Here is a 22,516-nt window from a genome sequence, read left to right on the forward strand (position 1 = left end):
GAACATCTGAGCTTAAAACTTAGAGTCAGAACTTCTTTCAACTGGACATGAAGTCAAACCTTCCCATTCAGCAGAAACTTCATATCATTACCGATTTCATTTAACTACCCACCTGTTCGCCAAGACTAAACCAGAAGGAAATACCTCCACATCCTTGCCAGCTTGAGCTTCAAACTCCACATGATGTCCAGTATCAAGAGCATCCATTTTTGCCTCAACACCACACATATCTGCTCCTCTTATCCATGTTACCTCCAGATGGGATTGCTCCCATGCCAATCGTGCTGGCCTCAAGCTCCAGCTTCTAAAAGATCTGCCGCAGGCATCTCGTTCGGCACAGCTGTGATTACCGTACACCAGCTTGCAAACTTTTATTGGCTCCATGCTCCTCTATCATCAAATTCAAAATCATGCTCCTAATTGTCCTTTCCTATGCTTATTTATTCATTTGTGTCACAAGTAGGCTTACATTAACACCTCAAAGAAGTTACGGTGAAATCCCCCTAGTCGCCACACCTGTTCAGGTACACCAAGGGAGAATTTCGCACGGCCAATGCACCTAACCAGCACGTCTCTCAGTCTGAGGGAGGAAACCGGAGCACCCGGAGGAAACCCACACAGACACGGGGAGAACGTGCCCACTCCGCAGACAGTGACCCAAGCCGGGAATCGAATCCGGGTCCTTGCCACTGTGAAGTAGCAGTGCTAACCACTGTGCCACCATGCCGCCCTGAAACTTCCTCTGATTCCGCTTTCTTGTCGATACCCTTTGGTCCCCAGACTCTAGCCTCCTGCCTCACTTTCATTCCCATCAATGGATTGAGCAGGGAGGTGGCGGTGTAGTGTTATTGTTACTGGACTAGTAATCCAGAGACCCGGGGTAATTGTCCAGAGACCCAGGGTAACTGCCTAGCGACCCAGGTTTGAATCCCACCATGGCAAAATTTGAATTCAATAAAAATCCGGACTTAAAAAGTCTAAGGATGAACCAACCCAGTGTCGATCATTGTAATGTCCTTCAGGGGAAGGAAATCTGTCATCCTTACCTGGCTTGGCCTACATGTGACTCCAGACCCAGAGCACTCTTAAAAGCAGGCCAGTTAGCGATGGCAATGAGGGATGGACTATAAATGCTGGCACAGTCAGCGATGCCCTCATCCCCGTGAACGAATAAGGGAAAGCTACCTTCTGGAATTCTGTCTCTGCATTTTTCGATCTCCCTAAACCTCATTAATATAGCGACGAAAACAGGTTTTTAAAATTACATTTTGACATCTCCCACTGCACAGCTATCTTCAAACGTGCCTCAGAATATTTCGCTATGTGAAAGCTACATTACATACATTGTCATCTTCACTGCCAATACCTGTCAGATTTAGATATTAGATGCAACTTGCACATTTAAGTCACTTACAAACAAACAACACAGCTGTGGTCAGGTCCACCTACCTTTGCTAACAGCATAGTCCTGCATTTTGAGCCAGAGAGCGTTGACAGGTTCTTTAGAAGAGCCCAAAGCCAGATCAACAAGCATTATATTCTCAGCACCGAGGCTATATTCAAAAGGTTTCTGTTCTTCATTTCCAGACAGGGCAACTTCCAGAAGAGAGCTCATGCATTTATCTGCATCAAAAACAACCATTTTTCACAATTTGTATACACATCGAGTCTTTAAACATAATCTTTCCAAAAACACGGGGTGAGATAATAATGCATTTAAATGAAATCCAAGCCATTTTAAGACAGGAACTTTGTCTTCAGTTGACAGAGTGGTGAGCACTGCTGCCTCATAGCGCCAGGGACCCGGGTTCAAGTGTGTGTGTGTGTGGAGTTTGCACAGTCTCCCCATTTCTGCCTGAGTTTCCCCCGGGTGCTCCGGTTTCCTCCCACAATCCAAGGATGTGCGGGTTAGGTTGACTGGCCATGTTAAATTGCCCCTTACTGTCCCAGGATGTGTAGGTTAGAGGGATTAGCGGGGCAAATGTCTGGGGTTGTGGGGTTAGGGCCTGGGGTGGGATTGTTGTCGGTGCAGGCCCAATGGGCTGAATGGCCTCCTTCTGTGCTTTGAAACACTCGAATGAGTGCCTTGTTCAAGTCTTTACGTCGCTCGTCGACGTGGTTGTCTACCTCTAGCGAAACCACAGTCAAGGGAACGCTGATCTACACTGAGGAATGGGTTTTAAGGGTCTAATCAGTAGGGTGTTACACAGCTTCTACGCTCAATTCCCGGTATCTATTTGGGCCTAATCAGTCAGGTGGTCAACTGTTTCAGCGCACCGGTCCAAGCCTCCAAGGGAAAGGGTATGTTGGGGTGGGGGGGGAACAATAGGGCTGGCCAAGCCTTTATTAAATTTTAAAACAATAAACTAACTATTCACAGTCATCAACTATGCCGGTCTACGGGGTGCAATGTAGACCAACCTATCTAAACCTCTACTAAGCCAGTTTACAGAGTGCAATGTAAACCAGCATATCAACGCCTTAACTAAGCCACTTCAAACAAAACACATTTCTAAACATTAGTTATGCCAGTTGACAGAGTGCAATGAAAATCAGCAAACAGACATTTCTAAACATCAATTAAGCCAGTTAACAGAGTAGTAGGAGCATGACATTAGTTAGGAACACTAACAGGGTAGAAAACATAAAACAACGAACATTGGAGTCCACCATAAGAGTTCATATGGTTTCCGTGACTAGGCGTTTAGGGCCAGACAGTCAAGGAAGCTGATGCTTTGACTTGCCCGTTTATCAATAGAGTCTCTCACCTGTCATTGAATATTCCTAACAATTCCAATGTTAGTGACAAGGTGAGTCTTGAAATTCCTCAACATCGAGAGATTTCAAACATTCGCCCAGCAAATCTCATGAGGCTATTGTTCTTTTCCAGCCATTTGCCCCTTGCACCCATCACAAATCCAAAGTACTGAGGTTCAAGGCCTCCTGTCCATTTCCTTATTTCTGGTCCCAGATGATTGTACTTCATGCACTTTTCTTCCCACGCCTTCTCCAGACTTCCGCAATTGTCTTCAAACCGGATGGTCACATCCACCACTGCGACACGTTGATCTTTTTCCCCTCTTGAAAATAATGTCGGGTTTCCAGAGGGAGCCATCCTTGGCAATAAGTCGTGGCTCCAGGTGGGATGTCCAACCGTATTTTCCGACGTCATTACGTAGTTGGTCTAAGATTTTGTTGTGGCGCTTTATCCTGATGTTCTTAACAAATGGGCAGAAGCCAGAGATGTGTCCAATTGTTTCTGTGACTGCCTCGCATCGTCGGCAGGTTTTTATGGCTAAGGGTCTTCCCTCTTGGTAGAGTCGCCCTCGTGGGGTATAGATTACAACGTAAGAGGAAGTTGTTTATGAACTGGTTGGATTTCAACTGAAATGCAGCTTTGATCCAGCGGTTTGCTATTTTATCATTATTGTAGTAATGGGTCCCAACACCTTGACATTGCAGCCGCCGCCACTTGTGGAATTCCCATTCCCTCCATCCCACATATTTATTCGGAATTGATCCAACCTGATGAGCGTGTTTTGTGATGCTTCAGAAAGGATCAGATGAAAATACAGTCTCGGGATGACATGAACTATCAAGATCTCCATGCGTTGTCTTGGCCGGAGAGCCGCAGCCTGCAAGCTGGATATCCAGGCTTTCAGTTTCTCCTCCCAAGCACCTTCTTCCGCGCCTGCCCATGGATCTATTCGGGCACCCAAGTATTTTTCAATCTCACCTGGGGGGATATATGCGATTACCTCCTTCCGAAGTTGCCAGTTCTTGCAGTGATTAAACAGGAAGGTCTTCCTCTTGTACGTAAAGCGGAAGCCTTTTGTCTTGTTGATGTTAATAGACAGGCCTGTATGCTCACAGAAGGACTGCAAAATCCTCAGGTTTCGCCCCATCCCAAAGTGTGAATCGCTCAGGAAAGCGATGTCATCCGCAAAGGCCAGAGTTGAGCAGTTGACTCGTGCTCCATCCAGGGGTCATGAAGACTCCAGAGTTGGCCTCTTCCAAACTGCAAATCAGTGAATCCATTGCGATGTTAAAAAGGATGGAGGAGAGCGGGTCCTCTTGCTTGACACCCCTCTCAATCTTTATTGGGGCGGTCGTGGACTTGCTGCCCTCGATCACCGTTGTGTTGCCGGTGTAGAGGTCTTGAATAAGATCTACAAAGGCTTGAGGGAGCCGTACACGCTCTAATGTTTTCAGAAGTAGTTTGTGTCCTACAGAGTCGAATGCCTTCGCCAGATCAACAGCTAGGTCCTTGCGGTTTTTCTTTGCTCCCTTCATGATGTTCTGTAGCACGGCGATGTTCTTGTTGCAACCGGGAGTCGCTGCTAAAAACCCTTTCTGTCTTGGGTTGATGTCTACGGTGTCATTTAGCCTCTTTGCCATGATCTTTGTGAATAGGCGTAGCAACATTGGGCCTATAATGATTGGGCGCCAGTTGTCAATGTTTTTAAAGCGCTCTTGATCCTCACATTTGGGGATCAAGACAGTTCGACACTGTTTCATGGATTCTGGGATCGTCTTTGATTTCAACCAGAGGGTTGAAGAGGCGGGGCATCCGCTTATCGTCCGCCTCGTGTATGTCCCGGATGTCCTCGATCTTTTTACCATCCAGTCCAGGCGTGCTGGTCTCCTTGATTCCCTTGACCGCGTTGGTAACCTCTTCAGCCTCGATTCGCTTTATCAACTCCCCATTGTCCGTTTTGCCCTTGTTACTAATGTTTGCCTTATTGTTTTTGTTGGAGAGTTTCTCTCGAAAACTTTCCTCCAACTCTGTCGTGGATAGTGGACATAATGTTGCTGTGGGCGCCCCCATGATCTGGCGGGCAAGTAAAGCAGCTGGGTTGCTCTGAAGATTGCTTTTTGCTTTGCCCATCGTCTCTTCGCTCCAGTATTGACATCGGTCTTGGGTCTTCTTTTGTCCTTCTTATGCATACTTACCTTTGGACCTTCCTTCTCCTTTCTGTCTTTCTCACCGTTCATCAGAAGGTCGGTGATACTCTCCATTAACCCTATTCCCAGGGCACGACTATCGGGGTCGTTCCTCGCATTCAGGAGCTCCTCGGCTTGCGTGAGCTGGTCATCCACATCCCTATGTTTAGGGACTGAGGCGGGGGTCGTCTGACGAATCCTGTAAGCGGGTCCGGGTCCACAACATCTCCCTCTTCCGGTTCTTGTTCGGAGTCCGGGGGTTCTTCCACAATGACTGCCAATGCGACAGCTTGTGCCTCCTTGCGTTTTTCTGCAAGTATCCTGCGTTTATCTGAGATTTGTTTCGGTTTTTTGGATGTTAATACCGTATTAATGTCCTTATTTATGCACCTGGACCCAGCAAACCTCACCTCCAACTCTTCAAGTAATGTTTCCTCTTCCTTTGACCATATGGATGTTTGCCTTCCACGTTTGGTCGGAACTGGCAGTGCGTTCTTCAGGCGTTTGGTGTTACGAAGAACTGGATGTTGTTGCCTTTCACGCTGTGAGAGTCCCCTCTCCGATGTGAAGTTTAATTCACACGCGCTGCACTGATGTTCCTCGACTGTCAAGGATCGCATCTCACCGTTACACTTCGGGTAGTGGCAAGCGATGGAGTGGTACTCCCCAGATTTACCGCATTGCGAACATTTAGTCCGAATTGTTTTGATCTTATGCACTGTGTTTAGATGTTTGTTAAACACGCCAACCGTTGGTGTCGCAGGCCTTACAGAACAATGCATCGGTAGGGTAGTGGATGATTCACTTCCTTTACCTCTGCCCGGTCTTGAGATGGTTCAATAATTATTCCTTCGATGAAGGTTGCCTCATTTTCGGGTCCAACATCTTTTTCAATTTTGGCCATGGTAGCCAGAGTTCCCTTTTTCAGGGTTTGATATTCTTTATTGTAGGTGGGTGCGTGTAGTTATCACTACCTCCTCCGCTGGATGGGTCGTCCAGACTGGCTCTTCTTCAATAAATTGGTCGTCTTCTGCTATTGTGGAGGTTGCCTCTTGTGGTCTGGGACCTGGGTGCACCACTCAATAGTGGCGGTGGTAGTGCCCGGATCCCAAGATCGCCTCTTCTGTTTGAGTAGAGATCGATCTTAACATAGAACAGTACAGCACAGAACAGGCCCTTCGGCCCACGATGTTGCGCCAAGCTTTATCTGAAACCAAGATCAAGCTATCCCACTCCCTATCATCCTGGTGTGCTCCATGTGCCTATCCAATAACCGCTTAAATGTTCCTAAAGTGTCTGACTCCACTATCACTGCAGGCAGTCCATTCCACAACCCAACCACTGTCTGCGTAAAGAACCTACCTCGGACATCCTTCCTATATCTCCCACCACGAACCCTATAGTTATGCCCCCTTGTAATAGCTCCATCCACCCGAGGGAATAGTCTTTGAACGTTCACTCTATCTATCCCCATCATCATTTTATAAACCTCTATTAAGTCTCCGCTCAATCTCCTCCGCTCCAGAGAGAACAGCCCTAGCTCCCTCAACCTTTCCTCATAAGACCTACCCTCCAAACCAGGCAGCATCCTGGTAAATCTCCTCTGCACTCTTTCCACCGCTTCCACATCCTTCTTATAGTGAGGTGACCAGAACTGCACACAATATTCCAAATGTGGTCTCACCAAGGTCCTGTACAGTTGCAGCATAACCCCACGGCTCTTAAACTCCAACCCCCTGTTAATAAACGCTAACACACTATAGGCCTTCTTCACAGCTCTATCCACTTGAGTGACAACCTTCAGAGATCTGTGAATATGGACTCCAAGATCTCTCTGTTCCTCCAGTCTTCAGATCTCATAGAACTAGATCCTGTGTACCCTTGAGTTTCAAATTGTTCACAGTGAGCGGTTACAGACTCATCTGAGGGGTGGCTTTTTTCTCTGGGACACAACCCATCCAGACGCCTCCCTTACAGGCGGATTAATCATCGTTTCTTTCGCGGGTGATACCATCTCACAACGGTATCCGATCTACGCAGATCATCAGCCTTCACGTGGTTTTTCTAAGTCGGTTGGCCCTTGGTAGCAAGCTACCAAGGTTACCAGCAGGGCCAGCGAGGAGGCACGACTATCACTGTGGTCAATAAAAACACGCCAAAACGACCACAGCGGTAACTACCCAGAGTTGACTCTCCAGTGAGACCCTTTTAAGAGAGTCATAGTTACTCCCGTTAGGTTTCTATGGTTAGTCTACCCCTTATGACAAAAATACTTAATCCTCATCATGAAAACACTTACTGGTCCAGTTTACTTCCATCTATTGCAAGGACAGTTTCGAGTGGCTCTCGATTCATACCCAACACAATAGAGTCCTTACATCTTTACAATTATCCTGGTGTTTAAAACGCTGCATTCTGTTGACCTGAACCCTAGTATCTTAGATATCAGACTTAAATAACCGGTTAGTGCTACCCGTTTTCTCCCATGAGCATCCAGCATTCACATAGAATCACATTGTTACGATAGCCATTCAGCCCATCACATCTACCAGTTTCGAAACCAGCCATCTATTTTGTCCCATGCCTTTATGCCAGGATAATTTAAATGTTTTTCTTTTCCGATGTGAAGCCACTTTCCCAGGGATCGAATTCTCAGGATTTATCTGCACCACTCTTTCTGGTACGTTCCAATTTCTTCCTTTTGCTGCTCTTTTCATTCTCAACTCAAATGCAAGCCCTCTGAAATACTGACTCACCAGGTAATTAAAAACCTTTCTCCGTTTGCTTTACCCAAACCTCTGTTCGATATCTCTCCTTAGTTCAAATGTAAAGCACGACCATTTCTAAGGAGTTTCCTTGTAATTACAGCTGCTTAACCCGAGTGTCATTGTTCCAGAACTTAATGGACATGAAATTGAGTCTTGGTGATGTGGTGGTTCCTTAAAATGCGTTCAAATTAAGTCATTAAAAATACTTCATTTACCTTACGGTCATTTTAATCTAATTGGCTGGTAATAAACACTTGTAAAAATCCAGCTGAAAGCCCAATTGTTCGAACACAATGCTCTCAATGTTAGACTGTGAGCATCTCTTTAGAGTGGTAAGAAAATGTTTTACTATGTTAACTGGGTAAATAGACATCTCTGTCATTCAGTTTAGCTTTCTCCATTTCGTTCAAGACTAGCTTATTGTGACTTTTGATTCGTAACATTTAGTAAGCGAGATGCTCGTGAATTCCCCAAGTTACGAGATGGAGGCGAGAAGTGTACTTGTGTCAGTGAAGTAACATTCCCACATTATTCTGCTGATGCATTCACTTCAATCAAATTTAGCATCATAACCCAGAGTTAGGAGGCAATAATAAGGTAGACAACTCCCATTGCTGGTTGTACCGGCAATGTTAGCTCAACACTCTTGTCAGGGAAATGTATAGCTTCTGCTCAAGAATAAGAATATAAGAACTTGAAGTTAAAGTTTATTAGTCACAGGTAGGCTTACATTAACACTGCAATGAAATTACTGTGAAAATCCCCTAGTCGCCACACTCCTGTTCGGGTACACTGAGGGAGAATTTAGCGCAGACAATGTACCCTAACCAGCACGTCTTTCGGACTGTGGAAGGAAACCGGAGAACCCGGAGGAAACCCACGCAGACACGGGGAGAACGTGCAGACTCCGCACAAACAGCGAGACCAAGCCGGGATTCGAACCCGGGTCCCTGGAACTGTGAGGAAGCCGTGCTAACCACAAAGGGAAGCATCCGCTCTGCATCTACTTTGTTCATTCCTTTTATCATCTTATTTACACCTCAATTAGATCTCCTCTCATTCTTCTAAACTCTAGATTAATCGGCCTAAACTGCCCACTCTCTCCATAAGACAAACCCCTCATCTCTGGAATCAATCTGGTGAACCTCTTCTGAACTGCCTCCTCAAATAAGGGGAGCATTATACTATTCTTCATCATTCTCTCGTTTGAGAACAGGGCAGTGAACAGACTGCAAATGAATGGACTTTTGGCTCAGTAACATAGAGCAGGGAAAAAGAAAGTGTGTGTGCATTTGTAACCTACTTAAATCATAGGTATTGTGTACACCAATGCTTCTAAAGGACATTCTGATGGATTTTGAAGTTCAGGAACTTGGGCTCACTCAGGGATGATGTGGAGATGCCGGCGTTGGACTGGGGTAAACACAGTAAGAAGTCTAACAACACCAGGTTAAAGTCCAACAGGTTTATTTGGTAGCAAAAGCCACTAGCCTTCGGAACAGGCTGTCCCTTCGTCAGATGGGTGGGAGTTCTGATCACAAACAAGGCACAAAGACACAAACTCAATTTACATGAATAATGATTGGAATGTGAGCCTTTACAGCTAATCAAATCTTAAAGGTACGGACAATGTGAGTGGAGGCAGCATTAAGCACAGGTTAAAGAGATGTGTATTGTCTCCAGACAGGACAGCTCGTGAGATTTTGCACATCCAGGCAGGTTGTGGGGGTTACAGATAGTGTGACATGAACCGATAGCCAGGTTCCGCACACGAAGACAGCCTCAACCGGGATCTTGGGTTCATGTCACACTATCTGTGTGACATCTCACTAGCTGTCCTGTCTGGAGACAACACGCATCTCTTTAACCTGTGCTTAATGCTCCCTCCACTCACATTGTCTGTACCTTTAAGGCTTGATTAGCTGTAAAGGCTCACATTCCAATCATTATTCATGTAAGTTGAGTTTGTGTCTTTGTGCCCTGTTTGTAATCAGAACTCCCACCCACCTGACGAAGGAACAGCCTGTTCCGAAAGCTTGTGGCATTTGTTACCAAATAAACCTGTTGGACTTTAACCTGGTGTTGTTAGACTTCTCATTCAGGGATAACAGGGCCACGAGGTTCAGCTGGCACGAAATATTATTGAATTTGTGATTACTGTCCAAGCTATATTCCACCAGCAGTGCAGGTTCTGAATCTTAACTTAAGAAGGAGCAGAAGTTCAGCTGAAGTTACAGCAACTGAAACACCATTCACCACTGCGCTGTTAAATTCCACAGGTGGCACGGTGGTTAGCACTGCTGCTTCACAGCGCCAGGGACCCGGGTTCGATTCCCGGATTGGGTCACTCTCTGTGTGGAGTTTGCACCTGCTCCCCGTGTCTGCGTGGGTTTCCTCCGGGTGCTCTGGTTTCCTCCCACAGTCTGAAAGACGTGCTGGTTAGGTGCATTGACCCGAAGAGGCGCCGGAGTGTGGTGACTAGGGAAATTTCACAGTAACTTCATTGCAATGTTAATGTAAGCCTCACTTGTGGCACTGATAAATAAACTTTACTTTACTCATTGAAATGTTAAGCACAGGTGGCACAATGACACTGTCGTGTTAGCGAGCACATTCGTTGCTATGAAGTATTTTTATTCTATAGGTCAAAAATGGGCTTTGTAAACCACTCTGAACACACGGTTGCACACTGCAAACAGCTGTGTGCATCGAGATGGAGCAAAAAGGTTACACCTCATTATATTTTCCAAAGCCGAATTACTGAAGGTCCAGCCAGGCATTTAGGAAATAGCAAATGATGAGTTTTACCGAGTTGGGGAAGATCCATTTCCAATCCATTGCTGAACAGAGGTGTTTTTAGCCAGTGCGTCGTATCTTGTTCCTCAGATGACGTTGGTGGGCCCTGCAGCATTCCACCGAGACAACGGCCTACAAGTAGTGCAACAGTTCGTTCCAGGTCCACAAGCCACACCCAGGGCTGGGCAGGCTGAGGTATAGCCAAATCATCAGGGTCAGCACTTTCAAGAGTACCTAACAATACAAGTCCCCATAAAATATATTGTTAAGAGCTTTTCAGGGAAAATGATCACAGCCTTTCTTTAATCTCTGAAAATGCAGAATTTAAGTTACAAAAGGAGATCTGTACACTACTCCTCTCCCTCACCACCACCCCCCCCCCCCCCCCCCCCCCCCCCCACCCTTAACCTCTTGTTATCACATGACACATTCAGTTAATCATCAGAGGCGGGAGGCGATGGCAAAATGGTATTGTTGCTGAACCCGTAATTCAGGGACACAGGGTAATGAGCTGGGGACCCCAGTTTGAATTCAATAACAAAATATGGAATTAAAAGTCTAATAGAAACATAGAAGATAGGAGTAGGAGGAGGCCATTCGGCCCTTCGAGACTGCTCCACCATTCATCACGATCATGGCTGATTGTCCAACTCAATAGCCTAATCCTGCTTTCTCCCCATAACCTTTGATCCCATTCGCCCCAAGTGCTATATCCAGCCGCCTCTTGAATACATTCAATGTTTTGACATCAACTACTTCCTGTGGTAGTGAATTCCACAGGCTCACCACTCTCTGGGTGAAGAAATGTCTCCTCATCTCCGTCCTAAATGGTCTACCCCGAATCCTCAGACTGCGACCTCTGGTTCTGGACTCCCCCACCATCGGGAACATCCTCCCTGCATCTACCCTGTCTAGTCCTGTTGGAATTTTATAAAAGTCTCAATGAGATTCCCCCCTCCTTCGTCTGAACTCCAGCGGAAACAATCCTAACCTCGTCAATCTCTCCTCATATATCAGTCCCACCATCCTCGGAATCAGCCTGGTAAACCTACATGAAACCATTATCAACTGTCGGAAAAACTCACCTGGTTCACTAATGTCCTTTAGGGAAGGAAATCTGCCATCCTTACCCGGTCTGGTCTACATGTGACTCCAGACCCACAGCAATGTGGTTGATGCCTTCTCAAATAGGCTTAGCCAGCCACTCAGTTCAAGAGCGATTAGCGATGGGCAACAAATGCTGGCCTAGTCAGCAACGCTCACAACCACTGAACGAATAAACAAAAAATAAAACAATACCTGAGCATGCCTCTTACCATGTAATGGCCACTGCAGCTCCTGCTCCTCTAAAAGTGCCGCAGCTGGTAAAAGGCGGTTTAGGCGATCCAAGGAGGGCAGCAGATCCAGCAGGTGGCTCAGCACTGGTCTCGCCACAGAGACAGGCAGCAACAGCAGGGAGTTAATGATCTGACAGAGCATGCTCCCTGCTGCTGATCCATACAGAACACCTGCAAGGAAAATAATGCTGCATAGGTATATGGAAGATTTGCTTTAAACCAGTGCTTGCCGCTGTACACAAATCAGAAGTAGCTAAACATTTTACCTCAATAGTAACATGTGGGTTACATACAATAACATACTCAGAAAAATGTGGAGAACGAAACATTCAATTCCAGCTTGGGGTCACTGTCTGTGCGGAGTTTGCACATTCTCCCCGTGTCTGCGTGGGTTTCCTCCGGGTGCTCCGGTTTCCTCCCACGGTCCAAAGATGTGCGATTTAGGTTTATTGGCCATGCTAAATTGCCCCTTAGTGTCCCAGGATGTGAAGGTTAGAGGGATTAGGGAGGTAAATATGTGGGCTTGTGGGATATGGCCTGAGTGGGATTGTTGTTGGTGCAGGCTTGAAGAGCCGAATGGCCTGTTTTTGACTGTCGGGATTCTATGACTGGGAGGCGAGGTCAGACCTGGGGCCATGAACACACGATAGTCACCAATAAATCCAACAGGGAATTCAGGAGAAATTCCCTCCTGGAGAAACATTCTTGGAGAATTTGGAGGACATTCTTACCCAGAGAGTGATTAGAATATGGAATCAGCCACCACTGTGAAGGGTTGATGCAAAAGCCATTGATGCATTTAAGAGGAAAACACATGATGGATAAAGGAATGGAAGGCTATGCTAGAAAAGCGGCAGGAGTCCTATGTGACATATAGGCACCAGCACGGACTAAACTCTATTACCTACTCTTAAAAATTAAACTAATAAAAATTATATAGGAATCTATTACAACAACAAAAAATGGATTGTTTGAAATAGAAATTAAGTAGAAGCAAGGAAGTCACCTTGAAGCTTGTCCCTGACGCTCCCATTCCAGGAGCTCTCTTTCAGCAGTGTTGCAGAACGGGAGTATATTTCAGTCGCATGGGGCAATAAGAGTTGGAGGTGTTTGTGCAATAAAGCGACGCTGCTGGAGCTCTAAACAAAAATGACCATTTTTTTAAGTTAATCAACAAAGTTCAACAGGAAAAAATATCTCAAATCTACATTTCCCCCAGGGAAGGTCAAGGCGTATACCTCATTGACGCTGTTGGTGTGGCAATATGCCAAGAGTTGCTTCTGTAGAGAGCACAGCAGTTCATGCAAGTGAGCTGGCTGGCTGTTCTCAGCTGAAGATGTCCCCAGAAGCTCCTTGTCACTATTTTTTTCCAGTTCTCCAAAAGCCTGATCCTGTTTAGAATGAATACAGTGTAAGAAGAAGGTTTGACATTGTTAACAAGATTTTAATCAAACTGCAACACATTAACATAGAATAGGAGAACTTTAAACTGCATGAAACATAAACAAACACACTGGGATACAGCCTCTTTAGGAGTACATCATAGAATCCCTACAGTGCAGAAGGAGGCCATTCAGCCCATTCAACCTGCACCAACAACAATCCCACCCACACCCTATCATCGTAACCCCATGTATTTACCCTGCTGCATGGTGGCACTGCTGCTTCACAGCGCCAGGGACCCAGGTTCGATTCCCAGTTTGGGTCACTATCTGTGCGAGGTCCACATGATTTCCCCGTGTCTGTGTTGATTTCCTCCCACAGTCCGAAAGATGTTGGTTAGGGTGCAATGGCTATGCTAAATTCTCTCAGTGTACCCGAACTGGCACTGGAGTGTGGCAACTAGGGGATTTTCACAGCAACTTCAATGCAATGTTAATATAAGCCTACCTGTGACACTAATAAATAAACTTCAAACAGTGCAGAGGGAAGCCATTTGGCCCATTGAACTAGAAAGAGTGCAGAAAAAATTTACCGGGACTTGATGGTTTGAGTTATAAGGAGAGGCTGGATAGACTGGGACGTTTTTCCTCTGGAGTATAGGAGGCTTAGGGGTGATCTTATAGAGGTCGATAAAATAATAAGGGGCACAGATCAGCTGGATGGTCAATATCTTTTCCCAAAAGTAGGGGAGTCTAAAACTAGAGGGCATAGGTTTAAGGTGAGAGGGGAGAGATACAAAAGGGTCCAGAGGGGCAATTTTTTCACACAGAGGGTGGTGAGTGTCTGGAACAAGCTGCCAGAGGTAGTAGTAGAGGCGGGAACAATTTTGTCTTTTAAAAAGCATTTAGACAGTTACATGGGTAAGGTGTATATAGAGCAATACAGGCCAAATGTGGGCATTTAATTGGGATTAATTTAGGGGGTTTAAAAAAAAAAAGGGCGGCATGGACAAGTTCGGCCGAAGGGTCTGTTTCCATGCTGCAAACCTCTGACTCTATGAACCTGCATCAACAACAATCCCACCCAGGCCCCATCTCCATAACTCCATGTATTTACCCTACTGATACTCCTCTACACTAAGGGGCAATTTTTGCATGGCCAATCCACCTAATCTACAATGTTCGTGTTTTCGTCAGCTTAACAAAATTTTGTAACCCTCAACTATGCTTGGTTTTGGAGCTACCCATTCTTTGAACCAACTTCGCTCAATTTTTATTGATTAAAATTTAATATGCATACACAGCATGATTTATTTTCTCAATTTCTGAGAAATAAGTTAACTCAAAGGGCACAGGGCTTCATTCCCAGGATCTCCATTACCAAGAAGAATCTTAAAGGCGACATCCCATTAAATGGAGAAAGACTGCAGAAAGCAGCCGCACAGAGGGATTCGGGGGTCCTCGCGCAGAAATCACAAAAAGCTAGCATGCATGTTCAGCAGGTAACTGGGAAAACAAACAGAATGTCGGCCTTTATTTCAAAGGGAATGGAGCATAAAAGTAGGGAAGTCTTGCTAAAATGATACAAGGAACCACACTTGGAATGCTGAGGACAGTTTTGGTCTCCTTATCCAAGGGAAGATACACTGGCATTGGAGGCAGCCCATAGAACCCTAGCATCTCGACAGAGCAGAAGGGAGCCATTCAGCCCATCGAATCTGCACCAACTCGCCGACATCTTAAACAGGCCAACCCGGCGCCCTAACCCCGTAATCCCACACATTTACCCCGTTAATCCTCCTAACCTGCAATTCCTTGGACACGAAGGATCAATTTAGCATGGCCAATCCTTACATCTTTGGTAGGAAACCCACGCAGACACTGGGAGAACGTGCAGGTTCCACACAGACAGCGACCCAAGGCCAGAATCATACCCAACTCGGATGCTGTGAGCAGCATTGCTAACCACTGTGCCACTCAAAGAAACTTCACTTGGTTGATCCCGGGTATGGAGGGGTTTTCGTTTGAGGAGAGATTAAGGTGGTTGGGACTGTACTCACCGGAGTTGAAGAACGAGAGGTGATCTTATTGAGACATACTGAATTCTCGGGGGCTTGACAGGGTAGATGCTGAGGGGATGCTTCCTCATGTAGGAGAGTCAAGGACCAGGCAGCATAATCTCAAAGCAAAAGGTCTTTCATTTCAGACAGAGCTGAGGAGGAATTTCTTCTCTGAGGCTGGTGAATCTGTGAATTTCTTTGCTGTTGAGACTGGGTTGTGAGGTATGTTCAAGGTTTATTCAATAGTGTCACAAGTCGGCTTACATTAACACTAATGAAGTTACTGTGAAAATCCCCTAGTCACCACACTCCGGCGCCTGTTTGGGTTCACTGAGGGAGAATTTAGCACGGCCAATGCACCCAACCAGCACGTCTTTCACACTGTGGGAGGAAACCGGAGCCCCGGAGGAAACCCATGCGACACGGGGAGAAAGTGCAGACTCCACACAGACAGTGACCCAAGGCCGGAATCGAACCCGGGTCCCTGGCGCTGTGAGACAGTAGTGCTAACGACTGTGGCACCATACTGCCCTGGGCTGAGAGACAGATTTTTAACCAAACAGGCAATCAAGGGTTGTGGGGATAAGATGTGAAAGTGGAGTTGAAGATTATAAAAGATCGCCCATGATATCGATGAATACCGTGCCCATCCCAGTCCAGGCCAGCATCTCAGTGAGCAGACACACTGGGCCGAATGGCTTGCTTCTGCTCCTTCATCTTATGCTTAGCGATAACTAGTCTCCCTCTGAATATCCCTTCCATGAAGGGTTAAAAATAAAATCAATTCTCCTCTAGGTCATCAGTTAACAATCTCTCGGTTATATTTCACAAGCAGCAAGATTTTTTGCTTAGAAAAAAAACTACGACAGAGTGGAATTGAATTCAGTCAACATATTTTCAAAGAGAAAGCCCCTTACAGTATAGAATCCTAAATTTCTGAGCAGCGTCTTCATCAAGATTTCTGCCAGATGTGTATCAGGATGACTGGATTGGGAGCTGAATGAGGAGTCAGGGAAGCCACTGTAATTTGATCCAGTAGAGGAGGCTTCAACATCAGGAGGAGAGCTATAACCCAGCAAGGAAGCCACATGGGTGTGATCCTGTAGGCTAGTAAGAATAATATCCAACTGCATCCTCTGGAAAACAAGGTGAAATTAATATTACACCAATGTATAATGTACAGCAATGTATAGCAGATGTCCATTTAAACACTTCAAAATCAACAAAGAAATTTACAAGTTCAGTGCCAGCATTTATATTTCTGTGTTACAGCCGGTTACTAGGCAGAATAAATTTAATATCACCGCAAATTCCTGGTGTATTAATTGGAAAGTCGCATAATTGAGTAATTTTGGTAATTTGCTTCTTGCAGGGCTTTGGAAATAAAGTTTAAGTTTAAAGTTTGTTTATTAGTGTCACAAGTAGGCTTGCATTAACACTGCAATGAAGTTACTGTGAAAATCCCTTAGTCCCCACCCTCTGGCGCCTGTTTGGGTACACCGAGGGAGAATTTAGCACGGCCAATGCACCTAACCAGCACATCTTTCGGGCTGTGGGAGGAAACTGGAGCACCCGGAGGAAACCCGCGCAGACGTGGGGAGAACGTGCAAACTCCACACAGACAGTGACCCAAGCCAGGAATCGAACCGGGGTCCCTGGCGCTGTGAGGCAGCAGTGCTAACCCACTGTGCCGCCAAACTTGTATTTTCTTTCAATGTCTTAAAATGCCCCAAGGTGCTTCACAGCATAGAAGAGATAGCAAATAAAATGTGACATCGAAAACACACAAGGTGATATTCGGGCTGATGATCAAAAGCTTGTTCAATGATTTATAAGGAATTTGGTGGAAAGCGAGGTGGCGGCGATGTTTAGGGAGGGAATTCCAGAACTCAGGGCCTCAGCAACAAAAGGCACGACCACCAATGGGAGAGCGATTGAACAAGGTGCCAGAGGTGGATCAGCACAGATATTTCAGAAGCTTTGTTGGGGCGGAGGAGATTACAGACGGAGGGTGAGCAAAGTCACAGAGGGATTTCAATACAGGGGCTGAGAATTGTGAAGTATTGCTGAACTTGGAGCTCCGGGTAATAGGTGCACAGGACTCGGTGTAGCACTGCCTGAAAAAGGAGGAGGAGACAGAAATCCCAATCCCCTTGAAAACAAAATACTCGGATGTGCGCTCGGAAGATGCCATTAATCGTAGGGCTACCTTGGAAGGTAAGATTAGGCTGGATGACTCTTTTGATCAGCAAAGACATAATTCATAGAATCATAGAATCCCTACAGTGCAGGAGGAGGCCATTCAGCCCATCGAGTCTGTACCAACCACAATCCCACCCAGGCCCTTTTTCTGTAACCCCACATATTTACCCTGTTAATCCCCCAGACACGACAGTCAACTTAAGCACGGCCAATCAACCTAACCCGCACATCTTTGGACTGTGGGACGAAACCGGAGCACCCGGAGGAAACCCACATAGACACAGGGAGAACGTGCAGACTCCACACAGACAGCGACCCAAGGCCGGAATTGAACCCGGGTCCCTGGCGCGAGGCAGCAGTGCTAACCACTGTGCTGCATCAAATTCCTTTGTGTTGTAAATTTTTCAGCGTGTTTGATTGAATTTTGCAGATATCTATATTCAAAAACAATGTACTTACTTGTCCTTTTGTTAAGCTTTCCCATCTATCAGGGCCCTGCGGAAGCAGTGAATGCAGCAACTCCATTCTTTCGCGCAGTGGTGGAAGTAACATGGTAGCGCCCACAGACAATGTCTCTATGACAGCCTAAAACAGCAAGGAAAAAGCACAGGTCTATTATGTGGTATTATAGGTACATACTTCTGACTGGTGAACCTATGGAATTCTCTGCCACAGAAGGCTGTGGAGGCCAAGTCACAGAAGATACAAGAACATAAGAACTAGGAGCAGGAGTAGTAGACCATCTGGCCCCTCCAACCTGCTCCGCCATTCAATAAGACCATGGCTGATCTTTTCGTGGACTCAGTTCCACTTACCCGCCCGCTCACCATAACCCTGAGCTCCTTTACTGTTCAAAAATCTCTCTATCCTTGCCTTAAAAACATTCAACGAGGTAGTCTCAACTGCTTCACAGGGCAGTGAATTCCACAGATTCACAACCGTTTGGGTGAAGAAGTTCCTCCTCAACTCAGTCCTAAATCTGCTCCTGTTTATTTTGAGGCCATGCCCCCTAGTTCTAGTAAGAGCCTCGAAGGAGGAATAGATTTTTAGACTCTAAAAAGATGTCAAGGGTTTGTGGTGACTGTGGGTGTAAGGTATGGAGATAGAGGATCAACCATGATCATATTGAATGGCGAGCAGGCTCAAAAGGGCCGTATGTCCTACTCTAGTTCCGACTTCCTACATCTTCTGTGCTTGGTTTTCAAAACAGGTTGAATGCTCACTTATTACAAAAGGCATTGGAAGCTGATTCAGTTGTTCTTTCAGTCAGGAAGCCACAAAGAGCACTGTGCTAGTGGTTAGCAGTTCATCAATCACACTTCCTGATTACATTGAGAGGGAGAATGCTATTTACTGCAAAATACTAAAATGCAACTAGCGGCCAAGATGCCAGAGACACTGAACAGCATGAAATTAATAGGGTCAACTCACAGGGATTCCTTTGCAGAGGTACATTCTGACTAGGTGACACCACCCTAAAACGTCTACCTCTGAGATCTCACAAAATTAAAGTAGACAGGAATATCCTGTTCCCTTTACTTCTCTTGTAATTGGCATGGGGAGAAGATCATGCCCCACTGTAGATCTACCAGCATGGCAGATTGCTCCTCCTGTTGGACTGTCTGCAACGTTGGAGTCTTTCCAGCACCATTCTAGCGAAAGCTTTCCCAGTGACGCTGAGGAGTGAGGTGTTGCTGCAAAGTTGCAGTCTCCTCGGTCACCTTTGTTTTTGTAGATGATGATTCTTGCATCACGCACGATCTGCTGAAATTCCATCCTTCCTGGGTGCCTGTTTACCACGGCAACAATGGCCTTCAAGTGACAAGGCCGGTGTTGAACTCAGCCACGACAGAGGGCTGGGGAGAGTGTCAAACACAGTCTGGGACAATGACTATCTCACTGGAGCACAGTTCACAGTACTGTTCAACTCAGTCAGACATCTTTTTGCTTCCGAATTAGCAACTTCTACAGATGCACCATAGAAAGCATCCTTTCCGGATGTACCACAGCTTGGACCAAGACCGCAAGAAACTGCAAATAGTTGTGAATGTAGCCTAGTCCATCACTCAAACCAGTCTCCCATCCGTTGACACTGTCTATACTTCCCGCTGCCTCGGCAAAGCAGCCAGCATAATTAAGGACCCCATGCACCCCGGACATACTCTCTTCCACCTTCTTCCATCGGGAAAAAGATACAAGAGTCTGAGATCACGTACCAACCGACTCATGAACAGCTTCTTCCCTGCTGCCATCAGACTTGTGAATGAACCTACCACATATTAAGTTGATCTTTCTCTGCATGCTAGTTATGACTGTAACACTATATTCTGCACCCTTTCCTTTTCCCCTATGTACTCTATGAACTGTATGCTTTGTATAGCGTGGAAAAAACAATACTTTACACTGTATAGTAATACATGTGAAAATAAATCAAATATTCTGCCTTAGGTTTACAGTGATAGACAATATGATTCTTGATGCATAACTGGACTCACACTTGGGGAAAGCTGCTAATGCGTTTGGCAGACTCATGAAGTGTTCATGGAAAAACAAGCAGCTCACTCTTAGGACCAAGATTGAGGTTCATGAAGCCTGTGCCCTCAGCACCCCATTGTTTGGCTGTGAAGGATGGATGTCTGGCAACCATCAAGAAAGAAAGCTCGATAGTTTTCCTTTTCAATGCCTGCATTCTTGCCATCTCACGGAAGAACAAAATCGTGAATGTGAAAGTCTCCTCAAAAGGCAAACCTAACTATGTTAGCATTGATCAAGCAGAGGTAACTCTGCGGGTTTGAGCAGATTCGCAGGAAGTAGACACATTCCAGGATATTCTGTATGAGGAGGTAGCCAGAGCATTTGATGCCCCCATCTCTGCTTCAAGGATGCTTGCAAGCATGACATGAAGGCTCCAAACAAACATGGATTTTCACATCTTGGTGACACTAGCCAACAGAGAGAATTGGTGACAGTATCTGTGGGCCAGCATGCGATGCCACGGTTACAGCAGCTTGTCACCAGGCACTAATATCAAAACAACACCTGACAATGCAGCACTTGTGGCTGAACCTGCCTCTCTCAGATCAACAAAGGCGCGCCTTGTGAAACGCTCCCACCGCTAGTGGATTTGTTCCATATACATCTCACATGGTTGGAAGGATGCCGATGAGATTAAGTTGCTGCCCCAAGTGCAAACATCTCAACAGTGCTATAATGAAAGGGAATTCAATCTATCAGGCAATAAGCAATTCAAATATGAAAGAATGACTGTGAAATAACTCACCTCTTGGATTTCATCTGGCACAGAGGAGTCCATTAATCTAAACAAGAGATTTCGCAGTGGCCTGGCCTGTCTCCCAAGGATGCTGGTGGCCACACCCCCAGCTAGGGCCAGTGCCAGATGGTTGGAGAGCAGCTTGAGACAAAGCTTAAGAAAATTGTGATGTTCCCTATTAAAAAGAGAAGATTGATAATAAAGTTGATCTAAACCTGAAGAGGAGAGATATTTGGTGAACATAAAAACCCACAATGCCAACACAGCTTGAAAATATAGAGGTATAGAATCCTACAGTGCTGAAGGAGGCCATTTGGCCCATCAAGTCTGCACCTACCCCAATCCCACACAGGTCCTATCCCCACAACCCCATGCATTTACCCTAGCCAGTCCCCCTGACACTAAGGGGCAATTTAGCATGGCCAATCGACCTAACCCACACATCTTTGGACTAATATTTAAGAGAATACTTAGTATTCAAGCAAATCCAAAATCTAATTGTGAAAACCAGACCAATGGATTTGGACAATCTTCCAAACACTAGAGTTGTCAAAATAATTAATATAGTTAAAGGTAAAAGCAAATCCAAATATTAGTTTCTAAACATATAACCTCTTGTGATTATACAGAGATATTACTCCACATATATTTACTGACTTGGTTTGACTAACACATTCATTACAATAGTGGAAGGTTTATATTAAAACAGTTAAACTCTTCCACTAAAGTAGTGGATTATGGAACTTTATGAAAAGTTGAGCTGTTGCACATTAATACTATACAATATCTTTTCTAGGGCTAATGGCAGCACGGTGGCAGAGTGGTTAGTAGCACTGCTGCCTTACAGCGCCAGGGACCCGGGTTCATTTCTGGCCTTGGAGGGGTGTCTGTGTGGTGTTTGCACGTTCTCCCAGTGGGTTCTCTCCCACACTCCAAAGGTGTGCAGGTTGGGTGGATTGGCCATGCTAAATTGCTCCTTAGTGTCAGGGCGATTAGCAGGGTAAATATGTGGGGTTACGGGGATAGGGCCTGGGTGGGATTGTTGCCTGTGCAGGCTCAATGGACCGAATGGCTTTCTTCTGTACTGTGGGGATTCTATAATTCTATGAATTTCTCCTTTGCTGGCATGAACTAAAAACACTAAATTTGCCACATGAACCATTTTGATTAATTGAAAGAACACTCACAACAATTCTACATAAATTCTAAACTGGTGTTGCAGGAGATAAGCACAATCCTATTAAATTGAAGACTACACAATCAGCTGGCTAGATGCACTTCACTATGACAGCATGCAGTAAAGTGAATAAATAGTTGCAAAGTATGTCAAGCGTGACACTGAAAACATCTAATGTTGATGGTATAGTTACAGATGTAATTCTGCTTAGGCCAGCTTGGTCGATGCAGAATTTGTAAATTTCAATATTATAAAATCGGAACTTGACCCAAATCTAATCTTACGTCACAATGTCAACAGTCTTCAAACCGCATGAATGGGGCAGCATGGTGGCACAGTGGTTAGCACCGCTGCCTCACAATGCCAGGGACCCGGGTTTGATTCCCGGCTTGCGTCACTGTCTGTGCGGAGTCTGCACGTTCTCTTAGTGTCCGCGTTGGTTTCCTCCGGGTGCTCCGGTTTCCTCCCACAGTCAGAAAGACGTGGTGGTTAGGTGCATTTGCTGTGGTAAATTCTCCCTCAGTGTACCCGAACAGGTGCCGGCTAGAGGATTCTCACAGTAACTTCATCGCAGTGTTA

The 22,516-nt window shown here is 45.7% G+C and overlaps 1 protein-coding gene across 1 annotated transcript in view; it reads right to left on the reverse strand.

The window, feature by feature from the left end:
- herc1 (HECT and RLD domain containing E3 ubiquitin protein ligase family member 1) overlaps positions 1-22,516 on the reverse strand; it is a 265,419-nt gene that overhangs the window by 162,833 nt on the left and 80,070 nt on the right. The window contains exons 12-19 of the mRNA XM_078199818.1: positions 20,770-20,935; positions 17,949-18,074; positions 16,205-16,423; positions 13,084-13,236; positions 12,852-12,984; positions 11,825-12,016; positions 10,521-10,742; positions 1,450-1,623 (exon numbers count right to left, since the gene is read on the reverse strand). Coding sequence (XP_078055944.1) covers positions 1,450-1,623; positions 10,521-10,742; positions 11,825-12,016; positions 12,852-12,984; positions 13,084-13,236; positions 16,205-16,423; positions 17,949-18,074; positions 20,770-20,935 — 1,385 coding nt within the window. The remainder of the gene's footprint in view (positions 1-1,449; positions 1,624-10,520; positions 10,743-11,824; positions 12,017-12,851; positions 12,985-13,083; positions 13,237-16,204; positions 16,424-17,948; positions 18,075-20,769; positions 20,936-22,516) is intronic.

The sequence above is a fragment of the Mustelus asterias genome, chromosome 29, assembly GCF_964213995.1.
Source record: "Mustelus asterias chromosome 29, sMusAst1.hap1.1, whole genome shotgun sequence".
Taxonomy (NCBI): domain Eukaryota; kingdom Metazoa; phylum Chordata; class Chondrichthyes; order Carcharhiniformes; family Triakidae; genus Mustelus; species Mustelus asterias.